An 18,710-nucleotide genomic window follows, 5' to 3' on the forward strand; every position below is an offset into this window, starting at 1 on the left:
AAGGGAAGGAGGCTGCTGTTTTTAAGCTTCATTTGGCGAAGGCATGGCACAATTTTCTGTGAAAACGACGTCTCGAAGCAGGACGGCACAAAGGGCCACTCTTGGCACAGCTGTCCCACCACTGTATATTTCAGGAGACCTTAAAAACGTGCTATACTACAAATGTCTAAATTTGACCATGTCAAGGCACAATGTGTAATATAATTTGTGAGATAAAAAGCTGACTAAAATTGTACACAAAATGCTTACGTTACACTGAAAAAGACATGGAAAAAAATTATATCCTGAAATATACAAACTGTTCGAATCTCAACTGCCACACACGAAAGTTTCAATGTTTGAACTCATCAGAAATATGAGCTACAATAAAGATGTTTCTACCCATGGAAACTTCCTCTTTTTAGTAGGTGCCACAAATTTAAACAGAATATTACTTTTTGTAGCTCACAGTTGCAAATCTCTGCTATATGCTGTAGGAGACAAAGTAAATCTCCAAATAGGACCTATGATATTAGTGAGTTGAGGAATTACTATGTTACACAAGGAACTAAGGAGTTCTCAACAGCATCAGACCGAACTGGAACTGAAAAGAAAACCAGAGTTTAAGAGCTATCTTCAACTGAATTAGAACCGATATTTTTTCTGGCATGTTGAAACTGAACCCAAGGCATTTTGTTTTTAGGAATCTATCCCAACTGGTTCAACCACAGGTTCAGACCAAGGTCATTGTTGCCGACGACACTAGTAGCATCAATTCTGCACATGCGAGGAGTGGTGGTTCTCAATGGTTCCTTCAACTTTACGCAAGGTCGGCTCAACTAGTGGTACACTGGCCTGCATGGTTGGCATGTACTCTCAAAATGAAGTGTCGCCGGCACAACACTGCGTCATCAAGGAGGACACTGCTTGTGGTGAAGGCATCTGCTGTGTTCCGGCACAGTAGTACAGTATAGTCTTGCTGTCTTATACGCGTGTTCCAATTTGTACTGACTGCTGTTGTTTCTGCAGTGCAACTGGAGTTTCCTGGAAATTCTCCATGGCAAAGTGCAGACAGCGACAGCTCAATAAAGAGAGAGAGTGAACTTTGTTTCATGGTGCTTGGTTATTAATAAACGACACTGCAAATTTATGTAACTACATTCTTTTATAGCACTTCCCTGACATTCCCCTTTGTTTGTAAGGCAATTCGCTTGATCACGTTGCAAGAGGCCAGAATGGAAGGCACAGTTAAACATTAATATACCCAAGTCTGTTAAATCGGCAATTCGCTTCGTCATATCAAAATTTCACTATATTTACATCTGATTTTTTATGCAAATAGTACAGTTGATAGAATTTCCTTACACGAAAGGGGCCGCAAAATTTTCCCTAGTTGTTGGAAATCGGAAAAAAAAAGCAAATTGAATGAGAAAAAAAAGGACTGTTGAATTTGAGACTCTGTGACAAAAGACACGGTTTCATGCCATGCTTTTGTGTATGCTCCGTCCCCGTGGCTGATAGTTTCACCCGCAGCAGAACGATGCAGGAGTGATTGCTTTGTCTGCCTCTCGCTTTTTACTGCATCTCCAAAACTCGAGATTACACAACCTCCAGCACTAAACATTAAGGAAGACGAGGCATGCTGCGACGCCATCTCAGGTCGCCGAGTCTTTGCACATGCGGCAGATTACCTCTACAACAGGGCACAAGGGCAAGCGTAGGTGCTCAGCCTGGCTGATAACCATGCACACACAGCCACACTAAAAAAGGGGATGCCAACTTGACCCCAACTCTCCTCGCGCCCGCTCGATCACGTTACTGTGACCTTGCTCTTGCCGCTTTCCCCATGCTCACACGGGAAGACTGCACCCATCTACCCACCATACTTCTTACAAAAATAATTTTTTTATTCTTTGCATTACTGCCAAGGCTATGCACCTTAGAATGCATATTGGTTTAGGGTATTACTTGTTTATTTGCCTTCTGAATATTTCAGCTTGAATTCACAAATTCACCTAGAAGTCACAGAAACAGGTTGTGAACTGTTAATTGTGACTTCCCAGTTGCAAAAATATATTACTTATTGTCTGAGAACTAATAGCCTTCGTTCATTTTCACAAAAATGAACCCAAATACATACGCAAGTAAGCTTTAGGTCTGGTATTTTGCTTCATTTGTTACAGTAGGGAGGAGAGCAAGCAACTCTTTTTTTAGGGAAAGCATAATGTATGACACACTGCATAGCTGCACAGGGTCATACAATGCTTACTTAATGTACAAATTCCAACATGTATATATAGAACAGTGCATGGCATCTAATTAATGTGGCTTTATTCTAAGATGCACGCTTTTAGCCAGACAGGCAGATATATTAACAATGTTGGCTTCTCATGGTAATGCCCTACACTGAGAACAAAAGATGTAGTGCGACCGTCGGAAGCCAATGTTGTAGGTCTACGTGTGACCACAGCTCCCAAAGGAAAAGGTAACCGTGGCTTCGATTGAGACCACATTGCATGGAATGCTATAAAGTTTATAAACAATGCACGCAGAGATCCTAATGAAAGTCATTTTGAAAGAATACTGCTTTTACCAGTCTAAATTTAGTGTCACTTTTTAGTGTCCCTTTAAAATCCTCATGGCAATGAAAGTCTGTGCCAAATAAAATGGTCCCAGACTAGTTCTACACAATACCCAAACGAATTTGCATGTTTCTCCAAAAGCAAAAGCACTGTCAATTTTTTCCGAAAACAGGAGCCACAGTTTCCTAAATCGTTTCAGCCCGGTTCAGAAACCTGATTCGAACAATTTTGCTGCATTCAAGATTTTCACTGAGCTTAACTCAAATTGAACCAAAATGCATGAACCCAAACCATACTTGAAAAAAATTTGTTGGACATGCTGGTCGATTAACACGAAATGAAGCTCACCATCGAACAGCTGACGGTACACCGCTGTAGCTTAACAGCTATGGTGTTGTACTGCTAAGCACAAGGTAACGGGATCAAATCCAGGACGCGGCAGCCACATTTCGATGAGGGTGAAATGCAAAAATGCTGCATTGGGGACACGTTAAAGATCCCCTGATGGTCAAAATTATTCTGGAGTTCACTACTACCGCATGCCTCATAATAAAATCGCGGTTTTTGTAGGTAAAACCCCAGAAACCATTTGTTTATTCATTCAAACATCTGACGAAGGTCTGGGCTGGTTCTGCACATTTCTATAATCCAAAATGAGCTCGCATGATCTGTTTGACATCATGCTCATTGCTGTAAGCAGCATCCAAGCAACCACCCTGAGGACGCAGCAGAATCGCGAGACCGTTGTCGTTCTCTTAAGGGTTCACTGGAGTGCCTGTCGCCTTTGAGATTATTGGGTGCAAACCTCTGAACGTTCACTAAATATGGCCTCCACACAGCACAAGATTATTCCTTAATAAAACAAAAGTGCACTTGTTAGGCTATGCTGTAGACGGTACAGCAGTTTCATACAGCACCCAGGAGTCTTCAAATGCAGCGCAGTGCTGATCCAAGTACAATGGCCATGGTCAGGAAACAGTTAATCGCTAGTATTCTATAATTATTACTATTATTTGAAGACAGTAGTCCCTGAACGCTTATGTAAAAACAAAGGAACGAGTTCAACACAAATCTATCACAAAGGACAGTGCTCTCGCTTGAAATTGTCAAGACTGACCTGAATAGCATCTATACAAGAAGAAACCAGGTTGAAGGATGCCGTGGGGCGAGCCACTCCCAGCCGCACAGGAGCAATAAGGGCATCCGCTGCCTCACATAACTCTTCTACTGATAGTGTCACTAAAGACTGGAACACTCGTCGACACTTCATCAGTGGCTGTGTTGTGCCAGACATGCTGCAAAGACCAAAAGGTAACATTTCAAGCCAAAAGACAGACCAATGCAACCAATGCAGTTACATCACAAAAACTGTAAATAATAGTTACATGCTCACATGTCCACTTATACACATTAAAATTTGTAAATATCCCAAGTGTAAGACATTGAGGGGAAGGGGAAAAGTGGAAAGGAGGCTCCTTCTTTAAAGCTTGCCCTAAGCGCATGCCTTTTATGGGATAGTGATGCTAAGAACAATGATAAACCCTTAGCTACAGCACACAAGCAATAGCAAAGACTGACAAGCATCTGATAGTTTTCACATCATACTGATTTTTTTCAACCACCAACAACAGAAGGTTCGGCACCAACGAGCAAAACTTTTCATAAAGCTTGACACAATATTCACAATATCATAGAAGGACCCCAAATTCCTAAACATTACGAAAAATTCAGAAGAGCTGGCAGATATGTACTTAGTATCGCAAAGATACTGCCGATGTGCATGCCAAGTCCGTCCGGCACAGTGGCCATGCACCACATTATGAGCCTGTAACTGACAAGTGGGTGCACAGCCAGGTCCACCATTCTTTCTATTCTCCATGTTCAACACAGGATAAGAAGAGTCCGCTGCTGTCATTTCTCTGAGAGAGCATCCCAAGTGCCTGATACACACTGTGCTTTATGTCATAGGATCATGGCATGGCCCACGACAACTGCACCATCCAGGCTAAATGGGGCATCAGTGGTTTGTGACAGAGAGAGTGGTCTTATGATCTTATAAGATCGCATCAAGCCCGATGTGCTACCACACTGGGCATGTTACAAATTGGCTGAATTATTATATGATGCAATTAATTATACTTGCTGCACTCAATAAATTGAAGCTCAATATGGCGATTAATAGGCTTGAACGATCTATTAAAAACAAAAAAAAGACAAAATTCTTGTGTCCATACTCCATTAGAAGGGCTAGAAAAGCGTAAGTAAACCAATCATCGCATGACTTCCAACTTACAAAAATAAACGTTTTCATTATAATGGCAGTAGGGGTTGACATTATTTCCAAGGCACATTCTTTTGAAGATGTCAGAGAGCCTACAGTTGGACCCACTTATAACAATATTCAAGTGCCAAGAAAATCCCATTGTTATAACCGGGTTGCATGAAAACAGCAGAGGGGACGAACATTTGGATATTATAATAATTTTAAAAAAGTACAGTCGAACCCACTTATAACGATCCCAAATATAACACTTTATCGGTTATAACGACAACATTTCATGGCATTTAAGATTTTCCAATTGTGCATATTGAGCCTGCATCCATATATAATGAACATTTTCAAAAGTGCCGTACTGTTAGGAGCACTTCCAACCCGGTCACAGGAAAAGGAGAGGCTCATGCAAAGTTCCGAAAAACTGAAGCACAACCAAACTGGGCGCACGGCTCTTTTGGAGATGCAACTAGTTCATTATATCCATTGGGAGGACAATTTCACTTCATTAAAACAAGGTTTCAAATACCTGTATACCGTATTTATTCAAAACTCGGCCAATAGTTTTTCAAAAATAATCATATACCAAACTCTATGGTCGGCTTAGATTCAAGTATTTTTTTTTATGAGCCAGTTTGTAATTGAAAATGGTGAATATGGTACATAAATAGCGCCATCTAGAAAAGTCAGTATTGCAGCCACTATTAGCTGCACCAGTAACCAACTGAATTACACGAACGACGTTGCTATTTTGACTTGTGTCGTATCGGTGTGCAACATGGCTCATAGCGTGGTGTTGTCGTAATGGCACTAAACAAGCGATGCCACTATACAGTAAAACCTCGTTAAACCGTACCCGCTTAAACAGTAGTTTCGGTTTAAAAGTAGTAAAGTCAATTCCCCGACTCAGCGGCCATTGAACATAATGTATTTTGTATCCGCATTAACCGTACCAGCTTATTGCGTAAGCATCGGTTAAAACGTAGCGTTTCCACTTTTCGTCGGGCAAACATGGCGGTGCGTCGTCTCCATCGGGCGGCCCGGCAGAACAACAAGCCTCAGAGATCGGTACAACGGCCTCCAAGCGCCCTGTGCGTTTGCATGTGAAGCCGCATCAACATCAACATCATTTCGACGCCGCATGGACGCCATGCCAGAGAGCGTTGTGGCGTCGTGCAAGCGAGGACTCGCGTCATGTCAAAGCTAGGATAAAAAAGACGCCGGGTGCTCAGCATAGAAGAAAAATTAGACATCGTCCGTGCTACCGAACGTGACACGAAGAAGTCGGCGCTGGCCTGCGACATGGATCTGCTGTTGACTACAGTGTGTGGCATTTGGAATGCGAAGTTGCTCGGCAGCGCTGCTGCGACCGCGAAGAGATGTTGGCTACGAGGTTCGACTATTCACCATCGTTGCCGCTGTTGTTGCCGAAGTGTCAACTAGCGACAGTGATGAGGACGACACGGAAATCGACAGCACGGGCTATTCAGGCCCGACAGTGGCAGAAGCTGCGCGTTACGTCAGCCTCGTGAATGCGATCGTCGCAAGAACAGGGGCGCGATAACGTAACTATTCCAAACGAAAAGTTTTCCGAACTCCGGCACCCGGCAATGAAAAAGGTGCCACGGGACTTATGCAGCACTACTGCGCGCGTGCACGGAGAATACGTAACGCCAACGAGGAATCTGTCGTGCCGTGCGAGTGTTTGCCGAGAAGAGGGGGGCTGGCTGAGAAGCTGGCACGCAGCTTCAGTAAGTTTGAGGCCGCTGTCGTCGTGCTAGGCAGCCGCGACATCAAACGAAAATAACACTTACGTCCCGCGAAATGAATAAATACTGCATGTTTTTTCCCCTTTCATCGCACTCTCTCTGAGTTCCGTTATCGACAGGTAAGTGGGCGATCTCATGCTATTTCGCTTAAACAGTACTACCGTTTAGTACGTACTTTTTCCGAGCTCCGGCCGACTACGGTTTAACGAGGTTTCACTTAGTGCCGCTTTCAAACGAAAGGTTGTGCTGGCCACTGAGGCATCGTCAAATGTTCAAGCCGGGTGGGACTTCAGCATCGATGAGAAAAACGTCCGTCGTTGGAGAGGGCAATGGGGGACGCTTTTTGCATGTGCCGCAACAAGATGACAGCAATAAGGAAAATAAGCGTGCAATAACAGAGAGGAGCTTGCACACGTCCACAAGCATGCGTGTGGTCTAGGCTATAGACGAGGCTAGCAGCAATGACAATGTAAAGTGAGCTCGGCATGTGCATATTAAAAAAATGCTGCATTCATTTTGTGAACACTGTCCTCATTTCTATGTTCAGCCTACATTAAAGGTAAGTTTTAAATTTTTTTCTGGCTTCGTTGGCTTAGTATCAGGGCGTGCCTAGATTTGAGTATAAAGTACTTCGTTATATCCATTATTTCATTATATCCAGTTTCATTATAACAAGGTTAGAGTGTAGATGTGGAAGAGTGTTGGGAAAAAATGTGAAGGTACTGCAAATCCTATTTTCGGACCAAGGTGGTGTCGAATCTCAACTGGCAACACCAGCTACAATGTCGTTAATATTTGCGTGTTCTGAAGGCTAAGTCCACATATAGTGAACTACTGACACAATGACTGTTTTTTGCGGAACTATGAAGTTAGTTATAAATGGGTGCAAATGTATGGCAGTACCGCTTTTAACAATACTCGAATGTAACAATGAGCGACTGCAGCACTGTGAACTTTTGCTCATGTTCTATGGTAAAACAAACCGCTTACTACAATGTTCGAGTGCCACATTGCTGGCTATACCAATTAAATCTGGCTACTGGGTGTCTGTGCTGAGAACAAACAGGAAAAAAAAACACGAGCCGCTTTATCACACCTGCCTTTGTGCCATGCATCCTGCACGGCACACTTTTGTCTCCCATCTCCAGTCTCCATTCCACACATCCAATGTCTGCGAGAAGGTGGATGGGAGATGGGAGAGGGGCATGCGAGGCCGGCAATATGAGGTGACGAAGGCATGCCATGCGGGGTGGTGCAGCAAAGCAGCTTACGTTTTCCTTTTTTTCTTTTCTTTTTTCCAGGCAATGTGACAAAGGTGTGCCATGCAGGGTGTGCAGCACAAAGGCTGATGTGGCAAAGTGGCTCTTCTTTCTTGAAGAACTTTATGGGTTTTTTTTTTTTCCCTTTTGGTGTGCACACCCAGTAGCCTGATTTAATTGTTATAACTAGGGGTGTGTTAATATTTGAAGTTTTCAAATACTACTCAAATATTAAATTTCTAATATTCGTAGTTGCTTCAAAAACTTTGTACTCGAAAATTTCGGATATTCTAAAGAATTCGAATATTCGGATATCATCGAATATTTGGAGGGATTCGATTACGCAAAACTTGCTGAATAAGCCAACAATATACATCAAAGTACTGAAGCCATTCTATGATGCTACAATGATCGCTAGTGCAGATAGATATCCATCACTTTCTGTTGAAGTACCAATTATTTTTGGAATGCTCAACTGTCTGAACAACTTCAGTGGCATAAATGAATTCCATAGACAAGTAGCTAGTTCCATCAAGGCAACATTCCCTTTGTATGACAGAGGACAAGGAAGCATGCTTGGCCATGTTTTTGGACACATGTTTCAAGTTGACAGTATTCAAAACCAACAAACCATAGATGATGTAGTTAAAACATCTGGTGCTTCAGGATCTGGCCTTATGTCCTACTGGGAATACAACTAACCTAGAAACTAGAAAGCAAGAGCCAAAACAGTCTGCGCAGCTCTCCTGTGATGTTTGGGATGCTTTTGATGATCTTGCAAGCAGCCAAGCAGGAAACAGAAAACTTTCACATCATAATGGGAAATTATTGCATATTCTGGGGAAGCATTACAAAGAAAAGACAGTTATCCATGCAGCTGGTGGCAGACTGTGGGCTCCTTCAGGTACCCCTGTCTAGCCAAGCTTTACCTTAAATATCTGGCAATACCAGCCACTTTGGTCTCAAGTGAAAGAGCATTTTCTGTTGCAGGGGAAGTTGTGTCTGCTAAAAGGGAGTGCCTGCTTCCTAAGCACCTAGAACAACTCATATTTCTGCATGACAACTTTTAATGTTTGGTTCCAGTTGTTTTAAACTTCAAAATTTTGTGTGCAATACATTTGCGATTTGTAAAGCTAGTCTCGGTAATCTCTCATAACAGTTACTGTTTTGCAGATATTGATATTTTTGTGCAATCACACGTTTTGTTCTAATAATACATTGTTTTAAACATAAACATATAGTGAAATAAAAGTTTATTAGTGAAAAGCGTTTGTCTTTGATTATTTGACATTCGATTTGATATTCAATTTGAAATTCGAAGCTAGATGTCCATGTTCGATTTGTATTGGAAAAACTTTATATTCACACACCTATAGTTATAACCAGTAACATGGCATGGCAGCATTGTAGATAGCCGTCTATTTTACCTTAAAGAACACGTACAAAAGTTAAATACTGTTATATCTGTTATAATGTTAAAACACGCATCAGTATAAGTGGGTTTGACTGTACTAAGTAAAGTGTCAAACTGCTGTCAAGCCAATGCTTGATAGGGCTGCCACATGAAATTCAAAAGGAAAATGTTAAGGTCATGCACTTTGGCAAGAAAACACATCATATCCGCTCAAGAATATCAGCATTAAATTGTCCTCACCTCTTCTTGCGGCTCGTATTGGGGGCCATTTCCGCAGACAGGATCACAAAAATGCGTGTAACACTGCGCACAAAGCGGTGGGCGACCTTGCGGGCTTCGGCCGCCCTGCCTGGAATGTTTTCATTCTGGATCTCTCGTACAAGGGTGGTGAGCAGGGTGTCCAGCATCTGCAATCATTTTTAGCAACCACTGAGAACGCCAGTTTTCAAATGGTGCTCAACATAAACAGCTTCGCTTTAGTTACCTTTGAACCGACAAACCACTGAAAAAAGAGAGAAGAAAAAAGCCAAATAAAGGATGGGCAAGCTCGAAAACAATACGGTTGAATCAGAATATGGCAAACCCTGATAACGCAAATGATTCTCTATATCAAACAAGAGAAACTTATTGACCAATACTCGTGTAATGTAACTCACTTATAATGAACTAGACGTCAACTATATCAAACTCGGGGCGCCTGCTGCGAGCGCCGTAATGCCACTTGCATGCAGGGCAGCTTAATGCTGCTTACAAGTGTTCAGAGGAGTTACTTTGTGTTTTTGTCTTGCTTTCTATTTTCGATCCTGTCAGCTAAAAAGCCCAGAAGCATGACCGACGAGCATCGAAACATCCGATCGAGTCACTTGCACGAGTGCTGCTGCATTGTTGTGCAACATAATTAGACCTTTGCCCATTTTTATTACTAAAAAATTAGGTGCGTGTTACATTTCTATTTTGTTCAGGAGCTTTGGCATTATTTCTACATCAGTACTTTGGACAGACAGAAAGTGGGCGTGCATTTGATTTGGGGCGTGTAAGTATCAGGAAAATATACTGCAAATGAATCAGCAGTGCGTTCTGACATTCTCATCTGCATCTTATTTAATCTGACCTGCTGGATAATTCTATCGATTTCATCAGTCCCATCAGGGTTGAATAAATGGAAGTTGACTGTCTAATGGCATTCCCAATATAACAAAGTATTTAATTTCTTTATAACTTCATGCTCACAGAACACCATGCATTTAGAACTTCAATACAGTCGAACCCATTTATGACGATACCGGTTTAAACAATATATCAGTTATAACAATGGGAATCTGCTGCACCATCAACTTTTGTACATTTTCTATGGTGAAACATCCCACTTACTACATTGCCGCCATGCCACATTATTGGTTATAATGATAAATCTGGCTGCTGGGTGTCCGTGTCGAAAGGTAATGTAACGCGAAATCCTTGAAAGGAAAAGAAGAAAATGAGAAATTCCAGCCGCTGCACGCTCATACAATAGAACCTGTTCTCAAGCCATGCGCGCCTCTCTTTCGTCGCCCTTCCACCCCTCCAAACACGAATGGGCTGCGGCCACAGCTCTAAGACGCGCCACCCTCCGATACTTGAATGGACCGTGCCAACTGCACTGCTCCCAGAATGCTTGTTACCAGCCCGGCACGCCCTTCATCCTGCGCAGTTCAGCCAACAGAGTGAGTCACTTGTGCTTGTCGTTGTTGGCTGAGTCGAAGTCGTTCCCCACCACATGGCTTCTCCGCCTCATTTGATGCCGCCGAAACGGAAGATGGCTGATCCGCCCGCTGATCATTGAAAATGCACGACTTTGCCGGTGAAAAGAAAGCGCACGGCTATAGATTTGGAAATGAAGTGCAATATCGTGCAGGACTATAAAGACGGTAAAAAGGTGTGCTATTTGTTCAAGAAGTATGAACTATCACAACCGACAGTGTCGACTATCATTCACTCCGCTCAGAAGTTCGACAAAGTAAAGTGCACCCTAGACAACAGGCACAAACGTGTTCGACAAGATGCCTATAAGGAAATGGAAGAGGCCCTCTACGAGTGGTTTCTTGGTGATTGTGCGATGAACTTGCCCGCCACCGGGCCAATTCTGGCCACAAAGGCAAAGCAGTTTGCCCTACTGATCAACAATGTGGACTTCCAGCCAGGTGGCGGCTGGGTACAGCGCTTCAACGAGAGGCATAGCATTGTTTACAAAGCCGTCACCGGCAAGGGAGCTTCGCTTGACGTGGAGGCGAAGCAGAAGTGGGTGGAGGAAACGCTGCCCTGCATCCTAGACCACTACGCTGACGCCGACGTGTATAATGGCATCAAAACAGGACTATTCTTTGACATGTTGCCGTCCAAGGTGCATGCACTCAAAGGAGACACGTGCAAGCCAGTGAGAAGTATGAGGCGAGATGCTGGTGGTGATATCACCCCAACATTTCTTTTTGATTTCTCCAGCTGAGAAGCTGCTGCGGAAACCTTCTCGGAATTTTTTAAAAGGCCCCTCTCGAGGCCACCAATACGATGCCTCAGCAGAGCTTGCGTGGCACTTGTCGTCCGTGAACACTCTTTGCAGTTGTTATAGCAGTGCCATTATTGAACGCCGGCAGCCGTGGCTTGTTACACGCGATCAGAGTGCACAGGAAGCAGAGTTAAACAGTTAAAACGAGTCAACACAAACAGCAGCTGCAAGAAGGAAGGTGGTGGGGATGGAGGACTTAGATTTTGAATAGCAGCTCTGCCATCTCCCTATTTTGCTCTTTTTTTAATGCAACCCAGTTACAAAAAATTATTAGTTATAACAATGGAATTTTCGTGGCTCTTGAATGCTGTTATAAGTAAGTTCGACTGTATAACGAAGTGTGTATACACACGAGTTCAATATAACAAAATTTTACTGCCATCATGAAGGAATACAAAAACATTAAATGGAAGCTTCTGCGGCCGCAGATGGTCAAATTACAAGCGGCTGCTTGCCAATAGCACGCACCTCTGGAATCCTGCTGGAATCCTGCGTCACAGCAACCGACCACCAAAGCCAAGCAGCCTCATGTTTCGTATAAAGTCCAAGTTCGACAAGAGCCTATCATTCTCCCCACGCTGCACACTTTGGGTGCGAGTGAAAGTGTGGAAAGTGGCCTGAGAAGGATGGTGGTATGAAGGGGAAAGGGGGGGAGCGAGCGAGGTAACACTATAAAGTGCATGCGGGTGGGGGGAGGCAGGTTTTTGCGAGTCTAATTTTTTGCTGAGCCCATACACAGACCATGTGTCCTGTTTTAGAGGTAATTTAGAGGTAACCTGCCTCTTGCTCAAAGAATGGTTGTGCCAAGATGGTGTGTGCATTGTTTTCCAGCGCGCTTAGTACTAGGGTTTGCATAATCTCGTGTTCTGGAGAAGCGTTGGAAGCAAGAGCCAGATGAAGCATTTGCTCCCCGCTGCCGACGCCTTTCATGGTGGAGCCTGTCTTACTGCAGGTGACACTATCAGCCGTGGGGGAGGGGGGTCAAAGTGGACACGAAAGTGTGGCTGGCTTCGCTTCGTACTGTATCACCGATGTGAAGATACTGTATACGTCGACAGGACATCAAACCATATCTTTCGTTCCCGACACTCAAATTTAACAAAATAAATATTTTTCTTATTGGAAGAAATTAGCTTTTTCTGATTGCCCAATTATTCAGAAATTTTTGCGGACCCTTCCATATATAAGAGTATCTATCAGTGACTACACTTATTTGCATAAAGGGTCACTTTTAATGTAACAAAATTTTTATATAACGAAGCAAATTGCTGAATTGGTTTAACAGCAAAACAAAAGAGGCCTAGAAGCAGCCTTTCTCACCTCAATACTGCATTTCACCAGCAGGCAGTGCACAAACTTATCAAGCAGGGCAGTGCCATTTTGTGCTACAAGGTGGGGTTGCTGGTCTTCAGGCACAGAGCCACCAGCAGCCAAACGGGACGCAACAGATTCATCTTCCTTGTATCCAGCCATGATGGTGGTCTTGATGGCATTCCAGTCATTTAGCAGCCTTTCAAGGGCACGTCTTGAGAACCGTGGAGGCTCCAAGTCATGGTCCGGCATGTCAGGCTCTGCATAAAGAGATGGTAGAGGCAAGCAGACTAGTCAACACGTTAACAAGAAAAACAGCTCATTAAAAAATGCTATGGAATATAAACAGCATTTTAACATTATGATTCTGGTATTTTGTGAGCACTATCACTGACCATAAAACAGGGTTTGTAGCAGCTTTTACAGAAGCAAATCAAGTGTTTACGAGAATTTCCAAGGCCTTGACAAGGCATTTTCAACATCATCAGTCCTTGTGCTCGTCTACTTTCCTCTGTGCACCCACCCCTTCGCCTTAAACCCAAAGGAGACTAGCATAGCAAGCCAGAGCCATGGTATCTCTCCTCGCTCTTCCAATGGCCATGGCTTCAAATAACAATTGTACTGTTAAACCTTTTCTTTGTAGGTCTTTATAAAATCTCCCCTAGCATATCATTCGCAAAAATACAGTATTACACAAGACACAAATAATACAAATGACCACCATAATAACCAATTTCATCTGCACCCTGCATTTCTAACCAAAAAGGGCAACCCATAGTTCCAGGTAAGAATGCCATCTCACCCATCTCGGAGTTCGAGATCTTCCGGGGGGCACTAGAGCGGGATCTGGATGGGCGATATTGTCGCTGTTCCACCAGTTGCCTTCCAACTGTCTGTACTAGGAAGAGCAGAATATTTTCCCCCCTGCAGCAAGAAAGTTAGTATGAATGTGATAAGCTTTTACGGTCAAATGAAAGGAGGCACTTGCGAACAAAACAGAAGCAAGACAAAGAAAGTACATTTACACATTTGAGTTAAATTGTGCGTTATTCCATTCAAGATCGCACATAAATGCACTATCTGAATATGCCACAATGCTACACATTTGTGCTAACAAGGCATGCAAAAAATGTGCACCAGTGGTTCAAATCTGTGTCAGCCAACAGGAGTGCTCTGGTTAGTTAAATATGGTTCAGTGGCGCAAAAGCGGCTGAGACTATGCTGCGCCAAACACGAGGTGTTTTAAAATCCAATTTAGGAAAGAAGAGGCTGTGGTAATAATTTACATATTATATAAAAAGCCAGTGTTGTCTGTATGAGCCACATGACTGCAGCAAGAAACCACAACGACAGGCCACTTTCAGAACAGTCAGTTTTGGAATGCTGACATGAACTCTCGTAGCAGCAAAAGTCGGTCAAGGCTTTGTTGACCTTTTCACATGACAGTGGCCTATTAGAAAGACTATAATGACCCCATTCCGTCCCTTCTCATATCTTTTTTCTCACGTTTTTATTTTTGTCATGCTCGTCCTTCCGTCTTTAGTTCCCCTTTCCATTTCCCTAGAGCAGGGTAGCAAACCGGAGGTGTTAACTCTGGTTAACCTCCCTGCCCTTCCTCCTTTGCATCTCTCTCTCTTCTCTGACAACGCTAGTTTTTATTTTTCCTGCTTCCCCCCATGCCCAAGGCCAAAAAGTCCACTGATGAAAGATAAAAGCTGAAACACACTTTTTTCGCTCCAAGGTGCAGAAGGACGTGACAAACCTGCTGTTGGGCAATGTGACCAGGTCAGTGTCGGTGACGAGGCGGTTGAGCAGGGTGGCGCGCATCCCCTGGTGCCCTGCTAGCAAGGCCCGGCACTTGCACTTCTCCCAGCAGTCGCAGTAGGCCGTCGGCGAGGTGCGCTTCAGCTTGCAGTCGTGGCCCTTATGGCAGACACGAGCACACTCCGTGCAGCAGCACAGCGATCCGACCAGGCCACAGGTGCGGCACTCAAAGATGTCCTGCATAAGAAGACGGCAACCGTTTCCGGAAAATTGTCGGCGGCTCAAGCAAGCCCTCACAGGGTCATGCTCGTGACCAAACCGCAATGGAGAGCAGAACTTTCAGCAAAAAGCCGATCCCGACACCTGCCCGCTGCGTCAATGAGGCAACGCGCTGAATGTCGTGCCGCATGAAAGTGGACGTGCTGCTCATAGTGATTAAGTGAGAATACAGCCCAGAAATTACACCTCCAGGTATCACAATTTGCCAAGTGGAATAGCGAGCAACCCTAAAGCTATATTCTCAAATGACTCCTTTCGAAGGTCTTTTCTCTCTGTGTAACACAATATCCATATCAAGCTTTGCCAAAATGGCTGGTACTCTGACACTGAACTCAAGAAACATGCAACAAGAGGTATGCTATTCCTTCTGTCTCATCTGGTTCTTCAGGCTTAGCCAATCAATTTCCACTGCAAGTAATGTCCCTCAAAGTGATGAGCCAAAAATCTAACTGTTGTTACCTCCCTACAGTCAATGGGTGAAAGCACTATGACTGCAAGGGCTCATACGCACTGTCTGCTTTTCATGTCTTTCCTCCCCTTTCATCACAATACAGAGAGGCTCAATTATGGTACAACTATGCAATACTGAAAATGCATGCATATCAAGGACGTAAAGCTGGAACAACGATGGCAACACTGAGCAGCAAATTACAGTAGAATCTCGTTAATTCAAACTTCAAAATTAATTCCGAGTGGCTACAGCTTGAAAACTCACCAGTTACAAATTGTGAATTGCAATATGGGCCATAAAATGATTAATTAGTAACATAGTCCGTGAATTTTTTAAGATTAATTGATTATGTGTTTCGATTTCTCGGGCAAGTAATGCCTGCCTCTCTGAATATTCCAGCTCAACAATTAGAAACATGTTATCTGCAACAGGCAATATTTAAAAATTCTAGAGAACCTACAAATGATCACCCAATACAGTGGAACCCCGTTCATACGTTTTTCACCGGATCGAGGAAAAAAAAAAACGTAACAGCCGGGAAAACGCAACAGTGAGGAAAGCTCCGAAAATGAATGAAAAAAGTGCAGCTTCAACTATAGACAATTTATTTCCACAGAGTGCGCTTAGAACTTTAAAAAGTCTAGAATGGTGGCTTGCCGTTTCTTTTGCTCGCTAGAAATCGCCACACGTTTCTCAATAGCCTGGAAGGCCGCATTGCTGTCAGCGTCGCTGTGAGGTGCGACGTACCTGCAGAGGAGGTCCAGAGCCGCGACGGTTTCTCCAAAGCTAGAATTTGGCAACTCCCCGGCATCATGCGGCTCGTGCTCCTCGTCATCACCATGCCACGGCAATGGCAACGGACGAAGGAATATCCGCGGGAAATTTCGCCCTCTTTGGCGTAATCATGCTAACGTGGTAACGATTGTTTAGTATTGCTGCAGAGCGCGCGCGTCCGAGCAGCCCGGTTGCGCGCAGCACGGCATTGTTTCGCGAGAAATGTAAACAAGAGAGGAGAGCTGGCCCGATAGGCGGAGCAACGCCAACTTCCGGCTTCCTTCACAAAGAGTGACGTCAGGGCCTCTCCTGAGTTTCCTTCCTCCGTGAGTCAACCCGCCCAAGAACCATGCAGTGACCGTAATCACAGTGATGATAGTGAGAGCATTTTTCACGAATGGCCACCTGGTGGCGGCCTCTCGAACTGGCGTGCGGCTTCTTGCAGCCAGTTCCATAGCCAAGCCCGGCCAAGCCCGGTCAAAACTCGCCAAAAGCCAAAATGGCGGTTGGAGCGCGTTGCCTACTTTAGTCCAGGCGGGTTCGGGTGGCGACGCATCATGCGGGAACGTTTTCACGGCTACTATGCGGGAACGTTTTCACAGCTACTACGTAACAACGGGGTTCCTTATACATTGGATCCTATGGAAGCTATGCCGGGACCGGATGAAAACGACATAGCAGCCGGGAAAACGCAGCAGCGAGGAACATAACAACGGCGTTCTACTGTATAGGCCACCAAAAAAAGTCCAAAGCCATAGAATTTGTGAAGAGCAGCGCTTCCAACCTGGTTGATGTGCTCGGCACCAGTCCAGGTGAAGCTACAGGTGTCATTGCAGCAGAGCACGTGCAGGGGTGAGTCATCAGGTGCCGAACCAGGCGGGTAGATCATGTTCTGCAGGGCCCTGCGCGAACTTTCACCCCCGCTGGATCCTCCTGACTCTTGCAGCACTCGCTGCGCTGCATCCAGCAGTAACAGTGCTGCATGGTATGCTCTCCCGCACACCGCTGTCATGAAGGGTGTGCAGCCCTGGGCATCCCTGAATATGCACACATGCAGGCAGAGACCATGTCATGAAACAGAGAAAGAAGAAGAAAAAAATTAAAACCACACCAACCTTGTTTGCAATATGCAATACACACAGTGATAGCTGTGACCTGCCTTCTTTATGGTAAGAGATGGGTCAAAGAGGAAGGACCAGCTTTCTTTTTTCATCTAAGTGTTTTGCATTCAGCTTATAAAAGGAGCACACGACAAACTGGGGTCTTCTTCTATGTGGTCTTATATGGCGCACTTGAACCAGCTCACAAAGCCCCGCAATACAGTGCTCAACTGGCACAAAGTAGACTTGGCATTGCATCTCGAGGAAGAGCGAGATTTATTTTGTCATCCTTTGGTTGAAATCAGCTAGATTCAAAATGAAATTCTGAGGGTTCAAGTGCCAAAAAACCACGATTTGATTACGTGGCACGCTGTAGTGGGGAGGCTACGGATTGATTTTGACTACTGGGATTCTTTAACACGCATCCAATGCAACATAAGCGTTTTTGCATTTCACCCGTATCAAAATACAGCCACTGTGCCCAGAATTTGATCCCATGACCTCGTGCTTAGCAGCGCAGTGCCATAGTCACTAAGCCACCTAGTCTCTAAAGCAAATACAGCTACAGTCTTACCCACTCATAACAATATTGAAGTGCCAAGAAAATTGCATTGTTATAACCGGGTTGCGAACAAACATTCAAACATTTCATTTAGACGAAAGAAGCACACTCGAACCCACTTACAGCATTACCAGTTTTAACAATACTCAAATGTAACAGCGAGCAGTTGCCTTCATTCTGAACTTTTCAGTATGTCCTATGGTAAAATAAACCACCTATACTAGAATGGCCCCATGCAGCGTTATTGGCTACAACAATTTAATCTGGTTACTGCGTGTCTCTGCCAAAAAGAATGTGAAATCCCAGAAAAGAAAGAAAAACACGAGCTGCTCCGCTGCCCCCCACCTTTCTTCTGCACACCCCGGCGTGCCTTTTAGTTGCCCTTCTCAGGCCTCCCTTCCACCCCGCTGATGCCAGCGAGAGGGTGGAAGGGGGATGCTGTCGATGGGAAGCGGCACAAAGAAGGGCGTGGCAAAGCAGTTGTTTTTTCTTCCTTTCTTTTTTTCAAGGCAATAAAGGTGGGCGTGACAAAGGGAATCACATTTTTTCCCCCGTTTTTATTATTTTTTTCTTCTTTTGGAGCACAGAGATTGTAGCAAGATTTATTTGTCATAACACATAACGTAGCATGGCAGCAGTGTATACAAAAGTT

The 18,710-nt window shown here is 44.2% G+C and overlaps 1 protein-coding gene across 11 annotated transcripts in view; it reads right to left on the minus strand.

Annotated features, from left to right (window-relative positions):
- The window catches only part of hyd (E3 ubiquitin-protein ligase hyd), a 149,105-nt gene that overhangs the window by 67,023 nt on the left and 63,372 nt on the right, over nucleotides 1–18,710 (minus strand). For 7 of the 11 annotated variants that reach the window (XM_065437002.2, XM_065437004.2, XM_065437001.2 and 4 more), the window contains 7 exons: nucleotides 17,181–17,433; nucleotides 14,891–15,129; nucleotides 13,931–14,052; nucleotides 13,138–13,388; nucleotides 9,760–9,777; nucleotides 9,516–9,682; nucleotides 3,679–3,856 (listed from right to left, as the gene is read on the minus strand). In XM_065437002.2, coding sequence (XP_065293074.1) covers nucleotides 3,679–3,856; nucleotides 9,516–9,682; nucleotides 9,760–9,777; nucleotides 13,138–13,388; nucleotides 13,931–14,052; nucleotides 14,891–15,129; nucleotides 17,181–17,433 — 1,228 coding nt within the window. The remainder of the gene's footprint in view (nucleotides 1–3,678; nucleotides 3,857–9,515; nucleotides 9,683–9,759; nucleotides 9,778–13,137; nucleotides 13,389–13,930; nucleotides 14,053–14,890; nucleotides 15,130–17,180; nucleotides 17,434–18,710) is intronic. The other 4 variants (XM_065436999.2, XM_065437007.2, XM_065437006.2 and 1 more) reach the window with 1 other exon arrangement.

Source organism: Dermacentor albipictus, chromosome 5, assembly GCF_038994185.2.
Source record: "Dermacentor albipictus isolate Rhodes 1998 colony chromosome 5, USDA_Dalb.pri_finalv2, whole genome shotgun sequence".
Lineage (NCBI taxonomy): Eukaryota > Metazoa > Arthropoda > Arachnida > Ixodida > Ixodidae > Dermacentor > Dermacentor albipictus.